The sequence below is a fragment of the Salvelinus alpinus genome, chromosome 3, assembly GCF_045679555.1.
Source record: "Salvelinus alpinus chromosome 3, SLU_Salpinus.1, whole genome shotgun sequence".
Taxonomy (NCBI): Eukaryota; Metazoa; Chordata; class Actinopteri; order Salmoniformes; family Salmonidae; genus Salvelinus; species Salvelinus alpinus.
This window is the reverse complement of record NC_092088.1, coordinates 92,716,702-92,736,141: the sequence shown is the minus strand read 5'-3', so window position 1 is coordinate 92,736,141 and position 19,440 is coordinate 92,716,702. Positions and strand designations below refer to the sequence as shown.

Below are 19,440 nucleotides of genomic sequence, written 5' to 3'. Positions count from 1 at the left end.
TTATAAAGCCAATCAGTGTTGAGGTAAACTGAGTAAGCTTGAATGGACCTGGCGCACCAAAAAAAAGTGTCAAGGGAAGCCCGTTTAGGTTTGGCTTCACACCAATCACAAGCTAAACTCATTTACAGAAAAAACTTGAATTGTTGCATCTCATTGAGTCGTTGTCCTGCGGTTGGCTAGCCAGCTAGCTAAAATCATCCCTTTCCTAAATTAGCCATGGATGGAGATAAGGATTTGGTTGTGGCTTTACTTAATTCTCTGTACTGGCAAATGATTATAACTCTCACGCCCTGGCCTTAGAGAGCCTTTTTATGTCTCTATTTGGTTTGGTCAGGGTGTGATTTGTGGTGGGCATTCTATGTTTTTGTTTTCTATGATTTTGTATTTCTATGTTTTGGTCGGGTATGGTTCTCAATCAGGGACAGCTGTCTATTGTTGTCTCTGATTGGGAACCATACTTAGGTAGCCCTTTTCCCTCCTTTCTGTGTGGGAAGTTAACTTTGTTTGTGGCACATAGCCCTTAAGGGTCACGGTTGTTTTTGTATTGTTTATTGTTTTTGTCGGCGTCATTTCTAATAAAAAGGAATATGTACGCTCACCACGCTGCGCTTTGGTCCTGTTCTGTTGACGTCCGTGACAATAACAGAGATTCTGATCTAACCATAAATGCATACATTGTGCCCCTGAGTAGGCTAATGTTAACTAGCTGGCCTGGTGCATAATTTCCCATGAAAGGAAGTTAAGCTAGCGAGAAAACATTTTAGCCAGGTAGACAACACAAACTAAAAGCATGTACTGTATGACAGAGTCATGAAAGAGAGGAGGATGTTGAAATATTGAAGTTGAAATGGTGCTGGAATAGTGGAGGCAGCTCCTGTTGCAGTAACTCTCCGTAGTTCCAAATCCATAGCTGTTTAGTAGTCCAAAACTGTCGGAAACATTAACTTGCTTGACCATGTAGGTCATGTAACTATTTGTTTGTGTACTTCACCATACAGATGTCGCTCTCTGGTTTTGTGATGAAACAAAGGTGTGGTTGAATGTATTCTGCCACTGTGTCTTCTCATTGTCTCGGTCTTAGGCCTATATATCAGAGTGGCATGGGATATGAACTAACAGGTTATAGAGCAAACAACACAATTATCTTAATTATCACAACACAATTATCTTAATTATCACAACACAATTATCTTAATTATCACAACACATGTAATATGGGTTTTTCTCCTGGCTTGGCTTCCTCAGTGACTTTATCCATTCACCAATACTGCTAAATGGAATGTTTGAAGGAGACCAAAATTGAACAAATTAAAAGCACAGAAAAAAACTGATTAATAAAGTATTTCATTTAAAAAAATATATATTTAGTTTTGCTTTTATTATGTATCCCTTGGAGAGCTGTGGTGTCATTTAACAACAAAGGACCCGATTTAATCAATTAACTTTACTCGCTGCTGCAGAAGGGAGACGACCGAGAGGCTGAAGAGGACATAGAGGTGGGAGAAAGGGCGCAAGTGACACACGCAGCAGCCGGCGGAGGCGCACAGCTGAACTCAGCCGAGCGGGCACACACACAAACAGGGAAGTCGCTAAATCATCAAAAAGTCGCTGGGGCAGCCTTAAAAAGTAGCTAAATTTGTCGCTATACTCGTTTACCAATAAAAGTCGCCAGAGTGGTATGAAAACTCTCTAAATCTAGCAACAAAGTCGCTAATTTTTCATCACTTGCTCCGACACCTGTGGCTAGCAGCGGAGCTCCATAAAAATATACATAAAAATGATAGCTTTACAACAGAAGTTAAAGTATCCTTATTTCAACTGAATAAATCAATCAAATACAAATATATAAGAGACAGTTGGGGACTTTTTGTAATTAGTAAATAAAAGGGGAATTTAAATGTTAGTACTGAATCATGGGTAAAGTAGTTATTTATTCCCCTGTCAACCTCATTGACTTTAAAAAGGTCAACGTACACAGCTGAATCATACTGTACTGTCAAAGGTGTGTATAACTAACCCAGCGTACTGTACTGTCTTTGGAACTATCACAGATAGAACAATGAGAGTTCGTTTTCAAATATTTGGTACTACTGTCTTTGGCTGAAGGATTTCCGACTACATTTCCCGAGAGCCACCAGCTTTGCGGCGCATGCCTATAAACGATTTACTGGCCACCTCGTGACCATTCTGATTTCAAGAAATAGGGGTGACCTCTTGTTGCAAGAACAGTGGGAGAATAGTCCAAGTTACCATACAAAGATGGTAAGTAACAAACAAAAAGTTGTATTAACTTTGTTTACGGAACTTTAGCTTTACTAAAATTATAATTGCACACACCTGCTATAACGTTTGTAGTACGCTGACAGCGAGGTGACATTTCGTTCGCTTGTTGCCAGCAACCAACGCTTGCTTTGCAAGTAGCTGACCTAATTTATACAGTAGCTAGTTAGCTACCGGTAACCAGCTTTTGTATCAATTAAAAAAAAATTGTTAAACGATTTTGCTTGTGATTCTTGTGTTATGATGTTTAAAGACAAGTTGGAAGGAATATAATCTCTAATTGCTTGTTGGCAATGTGCCAGTCAATTTGGCAGGTTCTAGTATAATGTCGTTTCGACAGCTGTGTAGTATGCACTTGTCTACATTAATTTGAAAAGGTCAAATTGGCAGAATGTGTTAATTTGGCCTAACGTTATCTATGTAAGTTGTCTAATTATTGCATGCGACTTTCTCCCCAGAAAAATTGCTTGTTTTTGGACTCTACGTTTGTGTGAAAGGGAAAAGGTTGAATGAATGTTGACAGTTTTCTACAGTAGCTATAAATATCTCGTCTCAGATGGCTCGAGGGGTGTGTTCTATTTTTAAATTCACCGAGGCTTACCTCGTGAGTTAATAAACCCCCCCCCGACATTGTCCGGTCACGGATCCCATATGGAATACCATTGTTGGAGACGAGCTACCATTCTAGTACAGTTCTCTCCAGTATTGTCACTGAATGTCACTTTATGAGTGAACTTTTAGCCAATTCCTCAAACGTATCCCACTCACCTCATTTCACGTACACCTCATTTCTACTTGACTGTTTGACTGATAGTACATAACATTGATATTACTGTATAACTTCCCAAGATCTTTTCCCTAGCTGGATAATTTCCTCAAACCCTCCCAAGTAACGCATGGCTTGGGGAAAGTTTACCTCCAATATTTTAAAATGTGCCTCTGAAATTGCAGTGACAAAACATTTGTCAGTGCTTGGTTGTTCATTTGGCAACAGATGTGGACTTATTACCTGAACTTGTCAAAATAAATACAAATTTGCGTTCCATTGTGAAACATTTTACTACAGTGTTTAGGCTAATTCACTCTGGATAAATGTCTAAATAACTAGTGTAATGTGCCCTAATGAATAGGACTGATCTGTGTTTCTATATGTTGCAGTCTGCTGAACCTGTTCGTGTTCTGGTGACCGGCGCTGCTGGGCAGATTGCCTACTCCTTGTTGTTTGGCATCGCCAAGGGAGATGTGTTCGGCAAAGATCAGGTAGAGAGAAGGAAGAAGCTTTGGCTTGACTTGCATTACGTAACATCCCAGCTGATCCTGTTAGGGGTTGTCTAGTGTCTGAAATTACACCCTATTCCCTATATAGTCCACTACTTAACCTATTTGCCCTGATCAAAACGAGTGCACGATATAGGGAATAGGGTGCCATGTTGGATACCTCCTGTGTCAGTTCAATAAAACATCCTGACTGATGGGCAACATGCAGCGTCACACACTACACCTTCAGTCACACAACCTGCAGAAGCTTCACTCAAGGCTTTAGTGTTCTAGAATTGCCTGGATACAGGATACAGCCTACTGGTAGCATAGGCCTAACACTGTCCCTTCAAGCAGTCATAACAAGCAGTGTTGTCAATGTAGTAATCATATGAACCATACACATCTGTTCAGTTAGCAATCTACCAGCCTGTAAGTCAACGGAAAGATCAATAGATCCTACTCATTTATCTACTCCTGTCATTTCATGGTCTCCTCTCAGCCAATCACCCTGATCTTGCTGGACATCACCCCCATGTTGCCAGTCCTGGATGGAGTGGTCATGGAGCTGCAGGACTGTGCCCTCCCACTCCTCAGAGGTAAACCATGGGGCAGACAACACTCACTGGGTTGACATGGCTTTAGTTGTGAGGCACCAGTAGTATCTCCATCTCCATTGTGACTGGTATTCTTCTGTTGTCAATGGTGGTGTCCTTGCTTTGTTCTCGTCTCGGCTGTGAGGCCCCAGTATTAACGCTCAGTGCTGCAAAGACAATGTTCTCTCTGTGTATGGTGTGTTGCAAAGACCATTTTCAATGTGGGGTGGGGGGTGTCTATAGTGTGGTGACCCTGTGTCCCAACCAGATCTGGGTTCAAGCACTATTTAAATTCTTTCAAATATTTTTAAGGTGTTAGATCGGTGGGATTTTCAGAATTGCCAGAATCTCGCAGTATCCCTTTAAAGCAGTTAACTGGCAACAGTCCATGTCCCACAGACAACAGTAGCAGAACAAAGGGATCAATACAGGGTTTGCTGAAACTAACCTTAAAAGCAAAAATGGTGTGACTGAGCTGATGAGAATGTAAGGTGTTGGGACAAGATGGGAATTGAGACAGGGAAAACCACACTGAGACAATGTACAGGAGAACGTGATGGGAAAACAAATGCAAGCCTTTGTTTTTCCATAGAGGCCACTTTTATTGTCAAGAGCGATCATGTCCAAAACATTGCGCTTGAAGTATTTATCCTAATAAAGAACTCCTTAAAAACAACTTCCTGCTGTCCTGGAACATAATTATCTTCCCCTTTTTTTTCCCTTTCTCCTAAAATGACATACCCAAATCTACCTGCCTGTAGGTAGCAAGGATATGCATATTCTTGATACCATTTGAAAGGAAACACTTTGAAGTTTGTGGAAATGTGAAAGTATTGTAGGATAATATAACACATTAGATATGGTAAAAGATAATAAAAAGAAAAAACATTCTGTTTTTGTACCGTCTTTGAAATGCAAGAGAAAGGCCATAATGTATTATTCCAGCCCAGGTGCAATTTAGATTTGGGCCACTAGATGGCTGCAGTGTATGTGATGTTTTAGACTGATCCAATGAACATTGCATTTCTGTTCAAAAATGTAGTATCAAGACTGCCCAAATGTGCCTAATTGGTTTATTAATACATTTTCAAGTTCATAACTGTGCACTCTCCTCAAACAATAGCATGGTCTTTCACTGTAATAGCTACTGTAAATTGGACAGTGCAGTTAGATTAACAAGAATTTAAGCTTTCTGACAATATCAGATATGTCTATGTCCTGGGAAATGTTCGTGTTACTTACAACCTCAGGCTAATCACATTAGCCTATGTTAGCTCAACCGTCCTGTGGGGGACCCACCGAGCCTGTAGAGATTAATTAGACAACGCTGTAGTAAAACCTTTAACAATTAAAACTGGATAATAAAGACTACTTTTTCCTTCTGTTTGTCAGTCCTGCACCCTGTTGTATATTTGCTTCGTCTAGAGGTCATTCCCACAGACAAGGAAAGAAACCTACAAGTGTCTTATAGAACACGTCCAGATAGTCCCTCCCTTTTCACGCTTGTTTCTGACTATTATACCGACTGAACAAGCCCCTGTTTATTCCATCTGTTTTCAGAGGTCATCTCCACGGACAAGGAGGAGGTTGCCTTTAAGGACCTGGACGCTGCCATCCTGGTGGGCTCCATGCCCAGGAGAGAGGGTATGGAGAGGAAGGATCTGCTCAAGGCTAACGTGGCCATCTTCAAGAGCCAGGGGGCCGCGCTGGAGAAGTACGCCAAGAAAACTGTCAAGGTGAGATGATAGACAGAGCACAACAGACAGGGTTTGTCGGCTGTGTCTGGTGACTGTCAATGTGTCCCTAAATGTCTATGCAGACTTCGCTGTCTGTCAGTACTAGCAGGTACCCTGTGTTTGTGGTATAGTGTAAGACATGTGTCCTTAGACATGGAGAGGACTCGTGATGCTGCACCTCAGAGCTGTTGAAATTCAGTTCACCACGTGTTGGGCTCTTAATTCCTATGGAAAGACTGGCCTGGAATGCCATTGGTCTGCACGCATTGTTTGTGGGTTTGTTTTGTGAGCGTGTGTTTTGATTTAAAAATCTAGCTGTCTGCATGTCTGCAACACTATCCCACCTATCTGGTCTGTAAGCTTAATGTTGTATCGACCCTGACTGGGTTCCATCCCAGGAGTCAAGGGAGACATTCTGATTCTCTACTGCTCCACAAGTGCACTTGGACATTCACCTTCATGGATTTACAAAATAAATGGACTGGTGTGAGGAATATGGTGGAAACTATAGAATTATAATGAGTCATTGTAACAGTAGAGAATAGGAACTCCAAGGACTGGAGTGTCCTTACTAGTGCCAGTGGAACTGTGGGGTGTTGTGAGGCCTGTTGGCCTCAGTCCAACACCTGTTGCTAGATCAGTGTCTGTCAGACTGTGTGTGACTGCTTGTGTGTGCTGGCACTTGTCCTGCACCCTTGTCATTTTTTCCCCAAGTGACCTTGTTGCAAAAACTTACCTAGTCTTCAGGCAGCGTGCAAGGCTGAAGCTGCCATGATAGAACGTCTTCAACCTTGCACGCTGCCTGACTGTCTAGCAGGGTGTCTTCAACCTTGCACGCTGCCTGACTGTCTAGCATGGCGTCTTCAACCTTGCACGCTGCCTGACTGTCTAGCGTGGCGTCTTCAACCTTGCACGCTGTCTGACTGTCCAGCAGGGCGTCTTCAACCTTGCACACTGTCTGACTGTCTAGCAGGGCGTCTTCAACCTTGCACGCTGTCTAGCAGGGCGTCTTCAACCTTGCACGCTGTCTGACTGTCTAGCAGGGCGTCTTCAACCTTGCACGCTGTCTGACTGTCTAGCAGGGCGTCTTCAACCTTGCACGCTGTCTAGCAGGGCGTCTTCAACCTTGCACGGTGCCTGTCTGTCTAGCATAGCGTCTTCAACCTTGCACGTCAGGCAGCGAGGCTTTGGAATTCTCCCTCTACTCACAGGTGGCTCCAGTTTCAAGTAACTTTTAAATAAATATTTTTTACTACATGGTGACCATAGACAATGCAATACATGGCTATATTTCATTGATAATGGATCAAACAGTCATAGTTTGCACTTTTAGTCCAACTTAAATATGTACATTCGGTTACATTCATAACAATATGTATATATGCCCTCTTAGTCTCACGTTGCCTTCAACGTCTCATCACTCTGCTGTTAAGTTAAAATATGTGCGGGGAACCTCAAACCGCCTATGGCACTCTTCTACATCTACAGTCATGTTCGTCAGACCGTGAGACACTCTGACGATCAGTCTTCTACAGTCATGTTCGTCAGACCGTGAGACGCTCTGAAAAATCACTCTTCTCTCAAACGTCTGTAGCGTCCAAACTGTTTGGAGACTCTCCGATGAGACTGGCAGGAACATGACGGTGGTCTGTTTTGTTCTACAAGCCTGCCGGGACTCGTCTGTACCTGCTTCTGTTTGTAGTGTCGGAACCGCTTGGGCTACAAAACTGTGACCCCACTGTGGAAAGGGGAGGTTCTCCCCAGCACCATGGGGTTCTCCGTCTTGCTCTCTGTGTGGTGTACGACTGTCCTGACTGTTTTCTAACATTGCCTCTCCATTGTCTCGGTCAGGTCCTGGTGGTAGGTAACCCAGCCAACACCAACTGTCTGATCGCAGCCAAGTCTGCCCCGTCCATCCCCAAAGAGAACTTCTCCTGCCTTACCCGTCTGGACCACAACCGGGCCCGCTCTCAGGTACCTGTGTGTGAAGTGGTTTTGTTCCCTTGAACCCCCTGAATTAATATTGTTACTTCAATCCCTCATGATGACTGAGTCTGTCTGTACTTGAACTGTTGTGGGTGTTTTTAAGTTTCATTGGGGACAGATAAAGTGGGTGTGGATTATCTTGATGGTAATATCATCCTTACGCAGCTCTCTTGCCTCCCTCCCCCAGGTTGCGATGCGCTGCGGCGTGCCAGCCACCCAAGTGAAGAACGTGATCATCTGGGGCAACCACTCGTCCACCCAGTACCCAGACGTCCACCACTGCAAGGTGATATATCATTATCACAATGTAATGAAGTATTATTATACCACTGCAAGGCAGTAGTGAATATTATATGGTAATATTTAACATGTGATTATAATTGTTTTGCTACTCCAAGGTCAACATGGCGGGCAGCGACCTGGCCTGCTTCGACGCTGTTAAGGACGATGACTGGCTCAAAGGGTCCTTCATTTCTGTGAGTTTACTCTACTGTAAAACACATTTTTATCTGGCTATGTGATTTAACTTTAACCCCCCCCCCCATTAGAGGTGGTCCATGGGAAAGTAACCTCTGACCTTCTCCATGTGTTTTGATAAGGGGAGAGGAATCCTGGGAAGATGAATTGAGACAGCTGAAGAAGACTACTGGAGTAGGGATGATGAGACATTTTCTAAGGCAGCTCTTCCTCTTCCCCTCTCAGACAGTGCAGCAGAGGGGGGCTGCGGTTATCGCGGCCAGGAAGCTGTCCAGTGCCATGTCTGCAGCCAAGGCTATCTGTGACCACATGAGGGACATCTGGTCAGGCACTCCTGAGGTCAGCTAAGAGGGGTCCTATGGGACAATTCTGTGGCTTTAAGATACAGAGTTAGGATTAGTTTACCCTACCCAAATCTACATCGTAACCATTAAGGCTGTTTTATTAACTCCTAATCTATAGTGCACTCTACTATTTAAAGTATGGATGCGTCCCAATTCTCCACCCTTCTCCCAGAGTGTGCACTCCCACAGTTCCAGACAGTCATGGATTAAAAAGTAATGAATTGGTATAATATTTGGCTAGAGGCCATTGTTACATTTATGAGATGTGTTTAATTGCACACTTTGGGAAGAGGGTGGAGAATCGTGGTGCAGCCTGTCTTTGTGTTAATGGTTCCTGAACACAGCGTGGTGCAGCCTGTCTGTGTTAATGGTTCCTGAACACAGCGTGGTGCAGCCTGTCTTTGTGTTAATGGTTCCTGAACACAGCGTGGTGCAGCCTGTCTGTGTTAATGGTTCCTGAACACAGCGTGGTGCAGCCTGTCTGTGTTAATGGTTCCTGAACACAGTGTGGTGCAGCCTGTCTTTGTGTTAATGGTTCCTGAACGCAGCGTGGTGCAGCCTGTCTTTGTGTTAATGGTTCCTGAACGCAGTGTGGTGCAGCCTGTCTTTGTGTTAATGGTTCCTGAACGCAATGTGGTGCAGCCTGTCTGTGTTAATGGTTCCTGAACACAGCGTGGTGCAGCCTGTCTGTGTTAATGGTTCCTGAACACAGTGTGGTGCAGCCTGTCTTTGTGTTAATGGTTCCTGAACGCAGCGTGGTGCAGCCTGTCTTTGTGTTAATGGTTCCTGAACGCAGTGTGGTGCAGCCTGTCTTTGTGTTAATGGTTCCTGAACGCAATGTGGTGCAGCCTGTCTTTAGGTTAATGGTTCCTGAACACAGCGTGGTGCAGCCTGTCTTTGTGTTAATGGTTCCTGAACACAGTGTGGTGCAGCCTGTCTTTAGGTTAATGGTTCCTGAACGCAGCCTGTCTTTGTGTTAATGGTTCTTGACCTCTGTCTTGTGTTTGCAGGGAGAGTTTGTCTCCATGGGTGTCTACTCCAGCAGTAACTCCTATGGTGTCGCTGAAGACCTCATCTACTCATTCCCTGTTCACATCAAGGTGAGACAGATCCCTGACACTCTGCTCTCTACACTCCTCCATACTAAGGCTGCGTTTACACAGGCAGCACAATTCTGATCTTTTGCCCAATTATTGGCGAAAGATCTTATCTGATTGGTCAAAAGATCATAATTGTGCTGCATGGTCAGCTGTCATCACCACTTAACCAGAGAGCTCTGCTATTATTGACTAAACTTGTGCTCTAGTCTACGACCAGCTACCTATTGCAGTGGGAAGTTAATCACTTTGGCCTATTATTCAATATACATTGTTCTCCATTCTTTGTAATCCTCAGGACAAGCAGTGGAAGATTGTGGACGGGTTGGCCATCAACGACTTCTCCCGAGGCAAGATGGACGCCACTGCAGCTGAGCTGGTGGAGGAGAGGGATACCGCCGTCACCTTCCTCAGCGCTTGACTACGCTCCCAGCCACGGCAACCAACCCGGCAACATCACTTGGACGCAGAACCCACACCTCCAGACTCACGTCTGTGATGCCGCATTCACGTGCTACTCGGAACTTAGGAAACTCTGGAATATCCAACTTGGAAGTTCCATATGAACGGTTTAACTTTATACGTTTTACAGCATTTTTTTTTATTTTTAGACCGGAGTTTCTGGTCATTCTGATGGCACATGAACATGGCATGATACTCACTGATGCAGCTCTGTGTCCAAAACATTAATGTTACACACTTCTGAACAGGTTATCCCTGTTTGGATGGTTACCATGCTTACCATGGAATGGAGAATTGTTATGGGTAGTTGATGCACTTGTAGTTACTATGACGATCATTGTTCAACGGTTAATTGTTGCTCAGTCAGAACAATAAAATCAGCAAACAATGTATAGTCCTTTTTGTGTTTCTAGATTTAACTTAATATTTTTGTGAAACAACTTTTGGTTAAATTATTTAACTCATAATTTTAACTATTTGGCATTTTCCCATTTAATATATTTGACTATCTGAATGTGATCGCCAGATGTAATCCTACTTATAACAGTAGAAGGTGGTTATGGCATAGTCCTGCCACTAGGGGGCAGCAGTCTAATCTGTAAAACCCAGGACAGTAAAATGTATCAGATGGTTAATTGTTTTAAACCTCTGGATAATATCTCCCTGGACTCTCGCACTCCTGACGAAACAATAAAACATTTATCCTCAACTGAGTAAATTTCACAATTTCTGCACAAATCGACATTTTATTAGTCCTATGAATAGTGTAGCTCGCCACAGTATGACGTGCTAGCTTGCAAGCTCTCCTTTCAAAACTGCAGCATCTATTATAACGCATTTAGAAAAACAAATATTAAGATTAGCCGGAGGGAGTGTGATTCATAAATGTAAAATTATATATAGTGTAACGACCCTGGGTTTATAAGCGCGGAAATCTACTCTGCCGCGTGAGCATGCTTTTCCGGCACAGTAGATGGTCGTTACAATAGTTTACATACAGAATGTCCTACATCAGATTTTCCCTGACTTGCATTGCTTTGTCACCTGCAGTAAAAAAAAAAGTGGTCCTTCCATTTTAGTTGTAAGGATTTATGTACTGCAATTCAATCAGAACATTATTTAAAATCACTTTTGCGTGACCATTGTTAGTAAGCATTCTGTAACTGATATTTTTACTTATGTTCCATGTTAATAGTCTGGTTTCTAACCCAAATACCTGTAGGTTTAGCTCCGGGATGGGCAACGCCGGAGTGGTGTCACTTTCCCCCCCATCCCATCCCTAGAAAACACAGCTGACTGAACTTTATTTGCGTTTTAAACTGAATATGATAATTTAGTTGATTATTGAAGTCAGGTGTTTTAGCTGAAAGTGTGACACTAATCAGGCCTCGAGGACTGGAGTTGCCCACCCCTGGTCTAGCTATTAACCCATTAGTAATGTATGAAGGTGTTCATTCACGTGGCATCAATGTCGTGGCTCTGGTGTTTGGGGTTCAGGAACGTCGTGAAAAACGGCATTTTCATTGGCCACAGCATTCGGATACAAGCTTTTCATTGGTCCTTGTTTTAGAATGGCATTTCTATATATCGTTTTGATAAAATTAATCTAATATAGTGTTTTTGTGTGAACTAATTACTAAAATACCTGCCCAATATTCAATACAATGTGTTGCATGTCATTTTAATGTAAATAAACTCCCAAAGGGACATTAGTTGCGCTAATTTCACCGGTCTCCGCGATTGTGTCCATACTTGGACAAGCCCATCGCACGATTTTCCTGTCGCCAACATCCTACAAGCCAAACAGTAAGGAAATGCATTTATTCGCTCAATTAAATTGGCCAATACCTTGCTGGGTGCCAATAATCATAAATGTCGTCGTAAAAGAGAAGTTACAAGAGTAGCCCAATAGCACTACGAGTGGGTTGATCTTTGTAGGCCTATTATTGGGTAGGCGATCTACATTGTCATAGCATATTCTGAATGTATTGGAAAACGAATAGAAACAGTAGCCAGTTGATCTGGTCATTTTGTTTAGTAATGTTGCAATGTTATTTTTTCAATCATGTATAATTTGTGTTTGATGTGTTGGCTATGCTATACAGTGTAACAAAATGTAACAACCTGTCCCCATCATTTCCGCATCCACCGTTCTGCATTCGGGAATGTAACTAACAATTCGATTCGATATACCACTAGGCTACATTTATTTTAAGGTTAGGCTAGGCCTATAGATCGGTTATTCGTGTGGGCCGGGTCTATGCTGGCTTTAATATGTTACTGATTTACTGTATCTATCTGATTGTCTACGCTAGGCTATCTTAATATATATATATATATATATATATATATATAAGATATCATGGGGGCGAGGCTAAAGCAAGAGAGGGAGTATATTAGTAGAAGCAAATGCCGCGTTCAAACCCACTGGGAACTTGTGAAATCTCCGCCTTCAGTGCGTTCAGGAAAACTAGCTCCTACTGGGGAAAAAATCGTTTTGACCCGTCATCCAACTTGGAATTCCAAGTCGGAAACTAAGCCATCTTTGTAGAGGTGCGACTTGCCGATTTGAAGTTCACTGACGTCATGATTTGGCCTTTTTTTAAAATAATTTTTTAGTTCCAAGTTGTCTTGAAAGCACCAAAAGGTCCAGAGCCAGCCTGGGAGGAAATGTGACGTGGTTTATTTGCCTGGGAAAGGGGCAGATCCGAAACCCGTACAAGGCATAGGCTAATTGTATTTGTGAAATATAGCCTACATAAATACCAATAGTTGGGCTACAGTCGGCCAGGGGGGTGCGTTTCATTAGGCTGAAGTCAAGTGAGATAAACGATTGATGGAATAAAGGTCGGGTTGTCACGCTTTGGAAAGTGCGGGCGGTGGAGGAATTGCGAAAAGGATTTCATTTGTGAGAGAGGAGTGCTCTAGCAAGTTATGTCTTCAGCAGTCCATTCTGCACGGGGGTGGCCATATAGATGAATGACTGAATGACCGTTTGGAGGTTTTACAAAAAAAAAAAATCGTTTTTTTCCCGGAATATGTCTGAGATTTGATTGGACTATTTGACCCATTTCCTTTCAATATAGTTTTATATCCTTGATGACTTGATAGGCTACCTAGTGGAAATACCGATATTGGATTTGTACAGAACATTTGACCTCCATAGGTGATTTGTGATTATTGAGCCTTTATAACGTTTTGTAACATGGCACGTTATTTTGAAGGTAAGTGATTGTGTGGATGCAGCCTACTACAATGATGAAGTATGAATACCACAATGAATGTATCGAAAATAAGTTTAACAGCTTCTACTTGTACATTGTCTAGAGACACTGTCTAAAGTACCAACTAGTGTTATACATTGAAGTACTCTCCTCTGGGAATACAATGTACACATTGTTGTATATGTTTTTACCCACATAAATTCAATGTAATTCAATAACAATGAATTGGCTTAGGCTACTTGGTTGAATATTGCTATTCATCACTTGAAAGGTACCTTAGTACCATTGGACCTCAGGCTGTGCCTAACAAATTAGCTCCCACTTCTTACTGTAATGTCCAATTCCAAACTTGCACGCTGACAGGTCAAGAATGGGTACCCCACTAAATCCTCCATACCAGAGGTAGCTGTTCTTTCTCCTCTGACATAATTAAAGTAAAATAACAATAGTAGCCTATGTTATTTGAGAATACAGTAGTTGGGCTACTCATTGCCGTTGTTCAATCAGAGCAGCAGTCTGGTAGCCTCAGCCTCTAGTTGGGCTACTCATTGCCGTTGTTGTCCAATCAGAGCAGCAGTTTGGTAGCCTCAGCCTCTAGTTGGGCTACTCATTGCCGTTGTTGTTCAGTCAGAGCAGCAGTTTGGTAGCCCCAGCCTGCCATATACTCACTCATTTTGGTTCTGGGTCGTCCGGGTTTGGCCGGTGTAGGCCGTCATTGTAAATAAGAATTTGTTCTTAACTGACTTGCCTAGTTAAATAAAGGTTCAATTTAAAACATTTCCCTGTCAGTCACTCACACCATATAGGAACCACTGCCTCGTGATGGCTTATTAGAAATGACAGTGTCAGATGTCCCAAAACCACAGTTTTGACATGTAGCCTATTCAAAATGGAACTCACCGGTCAAAGTCTATTTCCTGGTAATGGAATAGTGCTGTTGTATGATTGTTGCACTAGACTAGGCTGTTACTAATCTCATAGATATGTTATAGGGAGGTGGGAAGCTACTAGACATGTGTACCAGTGGCTGGAGCTATGTACCAGAAAACACACAGGGACCTAGATACTTAATATAGAGGTATTAACATGTAGGTTAGGCCTTAATACCTAAGCTTGGATGTGTGTACCAGTGGCTGGAGCTATGTACCAGAAAACACACAGGGAGCTAGATACTTAATATAGAGGTATTAACATGTAGGTTAGGCCTTAATACCTAAGCTTGGATGCCAACTTAAAGTGATTGACTGAAACAAGTAAACGGGAGGCAAAACCACCTTTCTATTGACCTACAACCCCATGTTATAGAGAGACCATCATCATTACACAACCCCATGTTATAGAGAGACCATCATCATCACAACCCCATGTTATAGAGAGACCATCATCATCATCACAACCCCATGTTATAGAGAGACCATCATCATTATCACAACCCCATGTTATAGAGAGACCATCATCACCTACAACCCCATGTTATAGAGAGACCATCATCATCATCACAACCCCATGTTATAGAGAGACCATCATCATTATCACAACCCCATGTTATAGAGAGACCATCATCATTATCACAACCCCATGTTATAGAGAGACCATCATCATTATCACAACCCCATGTTATAGAGAGACCATCATCATTATCACAACCCCATGTTATAGAGAGACCATCATCATTATCACAACCCCATGTTATAGAGAGACCATCATCATCATCACAACCCCATGTTATAGAGAGACCATCATCATCATCACAACCCCATGTTATAGAGAGACCATCATCATCTACAACCCCATGTTATAGGGAGACCATCATCATCATCACAACCCCATGTTATAGGGAGACCATCATCATCATCACAACCCCATGTTATAGAGAGACCATCATCACAACCCCATGTTATAGGGAGACCATCATCATCATCATCACAACCCCATGTTATAGAGAGACCATCATCACAACCCCATGTTATAGGGAGACCATCATCACAACATCATCTACAACCCCATGTTATAGAGAGACCATCATCACAACCCCATGTTATAGGGAGACCATCATCACCTACAACCCCATGTTATAGAGAGACCATCATCATCATCACAACCCCATGTTATAGGGAGACCATCATCACCTACAACCCCATGTTATAGGGAGACCATCATCACAACCCCATGTTATAGGGAGACCATCATCACCTACAACCCCATGTTATAGAGAGACCATCATCACAACCCCATGTTATATGGAGACCATCATCATCATCACAACCCCATGTTATAGGGAGACCATCATCACCTACAACCCCATGTTATAGAGAGACCATCATCATCATCACAACCCCATGTTATAGGGAGACCATCATCACAACCCCATGTTATAGAGAGACCATCATCATCATCACAACCCCATGTTATAGAGAGACCATCATCATCACAACCCCATGTTATAGGGAGACCATCATCATCACAACCCCATGTTATAGAGAGACCATCATCATCATCACAACCCCATGTTATAGAGAGACCATCATCATCATCACAACCCCATGTTATAGAGAGACCATCATCATCACAACCCCATGTTATAGAGAGACCATCATCATCATCACAACCCCATGTTATAGAGAGACCATCATCACAACCCCATGTTATAGAGAGACCATCATCATCATCACAACCCCATGTTATAGAGAGACCATCATCATCACAACCCCATGTTATAGGGAGACCATCATCATCATCACAACCCCATGTTATAGGGAGACCATCGTCATCACAACCCCATGTTATAGAGAGACCATCATCATCATCACAACCCCATGTTATAGAGAGACCATCATCATCACAACCCCATGTTATAGGGAGACCATCATCACAACCCCATGTTATAGAGAGACCATCATCATCATCACAACCCCATGTTATAGGGAGACCATCATCATCATCACAACCCCATGTTATAGGGAGACCATCATCATCATCACAACCCCATGTTATAGAGAGACCATCATCACAACCCCATGTTATAGGGAGACCATCATCATCATCATCACAACCCCATGTTATAGAGAGACCATCATCACAACCCCATGTTATAGGGAGACCATCATCACAACATCATCTACAACCCCATGTTATAGAGAGACCATCATCACAACCCCATGTTATAGGGAGACCATCATCACCTACAACCCCATGTTATAGAGAGACCATCATCATCATCACAACCCCATGTTATAGGGAGACCATCATCACCTACAACCCCATGTTATAGGGAGACCATCATCACAACCCCATGTTATAGGGAGACCATCATCACCTACAACCCCATGTTATAGAGAGACCATCATCACAACCCCATGTTATATGGAGACCATCATCATCATCACAACCCCATGTTATAGGGAGACCATCATCACCTACAACCCCATGTTATAGAGAGACCATCATCATCATCACAACCCCATGTTATAGGGAGACCATCATCATCACAACCCCATGTTATAGAGAGACCATCATCATCACCACCCCCATGTTATAGAGAGACCATCATCATCATGTTATAGGGAGACCATCATCAACACAACCCCATGTTATAGAGAGACCATCATCATCATCACAACCCCATGTTATAGAGAGACCATCATCATCATCACAACCCCATGTTATAGAGAGACCATCATCATCACAACCCCATGTTATAGAGAGACCATCATCATCATCACAACCCCATGTTATAGAGAGACCATCATCACAACCCCATGTTATAGAGAGACCATCATCATCATCACAACCCCATGTTATAGAGAGACCATCATCATCACAACCCCATGTTATAGGGAGACCATCATCATCATCACAACCCCATGTTATAGGGAGACCATCGTCATCACAACCCCATGTTATAGAGAGACCATCATCATCATCACAACCCCATGTTATAGAGAGACCATCATCATCACAACCCCATGTTATAGGGAGACCATCATCACAACCCCATGTTATAGAGAGACCATCATCATCATCACAACCCCATGTTATAGGGAGACCATCATCATCATCACAACCCCATGTTATAGGGAGACCATCATCATCTACAACCCCATGTTATAGAGAGACCATCATCATCATCACAACCCCATGTTATAGAGAGACCATCATCATCACAACCCCATGTTATAGGGAGACCATCATCATCACAACCCCATGTTATAGGGAGACCATCATCACAACCCCATGTTATAGGGAGACCATCATCACAACCCCATGTTATAGAGAGACCATCATCATCTACAACCCCATGTTATAGAGAGACCATCATCACAACCCCATGTTATAGAGAGACCATCATCATCACAACCCCATGTTATAGGGAGACCATCATCACAACCCCATGTTATAGAGAGACCATCATCATCACAACCCCATGTTATAGGGAGACCATCATCATCATCACAACCCCATGTTATAGAGAGACCATCATCACCTACAACCCCATGTTATAGAGAGACCATCATCATCATCACAACCCCATGTTATAGAGAGACCATCATCACCTACAACCCCATGTTATAGGGAGACCATCATCATCACAACCCCATGTTATAGGGAGACAATCATCATCATCACAACCCCATGTTATAGGGAGACCATCATCACAACATCATCTACAACCCCATGTTATAGGGAGACCATCATCACAACATCATCTACAACCCCATGTTATAGGGAGACCATCATCATCATCACAACCCCATGTTATAGAGAGACCATCATCATCACAACCCCATGTTATAGGGAGACCATCATCACCTACAACCCCATGTTATAGAGAGACCATCATCACCTACAACCCCATGTTATAGAGAGACCATCATCATCATCACAACCCCATGTTATAGGGAGACACTCATCATCATCACAACCCCATGTTATAGAGAGACCATCATCACCTACAACCCCATGTTATAGGGAGACCATCATCATCATCACAACCCCATGTTATAGGGAGACCATCATCATCATCACAACCCCATGTTATAGGGAGACCATCATCATCATCACAACCCCATGTTATAGGGAGACCATCATCACAACATCATCTACAACCTCATGTTATAGGGAGACCATCATCACCTACAACCCCATGTTATAGGGAGACCATCATCACAACATCACCTACAACCCCATGTTATAGGGAGACCATCATCATCATCACAACCCCATGTTATAGGGAGACCCATCATCACCTACAACCCCATGTTATAGGGAGACCATCATCATCATCACAACCCCATGTTATAGGGAGACCATCATCACAACATCATCTACAACCTCATGTTATAGGGAAACCCATCATCACCTACAACCCCATGTTATAGAGAGACCATCATCATCATCACAACCCCATGTTATAGAGAGACCATCATCATCACAACTCCATGTTATAGAGAGGCCATCATCATCATCACAACCCCATGTTATAGGGAGACCATCATCACAACCCCATGTTATAGGGAGACCATCATCACAACCCCATGTTATAGGGAGACCATCATCACAACCCCATGTTATAGGGAGACCATCATCACAACCCCATGTTATAGAGAGACCATCATCACAACCCCATGTCATAGGGAGACCATCATCATCACAACCCCATGTTATAGAGAGACCATCATCATCATCACAACCCCATGTTATAGAGAGACCATCATCATCATCACAACCCCATGTTATAGAGAGACCATCATCATCTACAACCCCATGTTATAGAGAGACCATCATCATCATCACAACCCCATGTTATAGAGAGACCATCATCATCTACAACCCCATGTTATAGGGAGACCATCATCACAACATCACCCACAACCCCATGTTATAGGGAGACCATCATCACAACATCATCTACAACCCCATGTTATAGGGAGACCATCATCACAACATCACCTACAACCCCATGTTATAGGGAGACCATCATC

General features: G+C 42.9%; 2 protein-coding genes across 4 annotated transcripts in view; both read left to right on the top strand.

The window, feature by feature from the left end:
- The first annotated feature begins 2,126 nt into the window (after positions 1-2,126).
- mdh1ab (malate dehydrogenase 1Ab, NAD (soluble)) lies at positions 2,127-10,625 on the top strand. Its single transcript, XM_071394512.1, has 10 exons — positions 2,127-2,262; positions 3,439-3,540; positions 4,040-4,136; positions 5,694-5,869; positions 7,721-7,843; positions 8,043-8,141; positions 8,254-8,331; positions 8,558-8,671; positions 9,687-9,776; positions 10,072-10,625. Exons 1-10 carry the CDS (start codon positions 2,260-2,262, stop codon positions 10,192-10,194), a joined length of 1,005 nt encoding a protein of 334 aa, XP_071250613.1. The 5' UTR covers positions 2,127-2,259; the 3' UTR covers positions 10,195-10,625.
- A 1,163-nt stretch (positions 10,626-11,788) lies between these two features.
- ugp2b (UDP-glucose pyrophosphorylase 2b) overlaps positions 11,789-19,440 on the top strand; it is a 113,899-nt gene continuing 106,247 nt past the window's right edge. The window contains exon 1 of one of the 3 annotated variants that reach the window (XM_071394509.1): positions 11,789-12,041. Coding sequence is in view for 1 of the 3 variants with exons in the window: in XM_071394508.1 (XP_071250609.1) it covers positions 13,441-13,459 (19 nt within the window). In the remaining 2 variants the exon portion in view is untranslated. Of the gene's footprint in view, positions 12,042-12,074; positions 12,186-12,914; positions 13,460-19,440 lie in introns of those variants that run through there. The other 2 variants (XM_071394510.1, XM_071394508.1) reach the window with 2 other exon arrangements.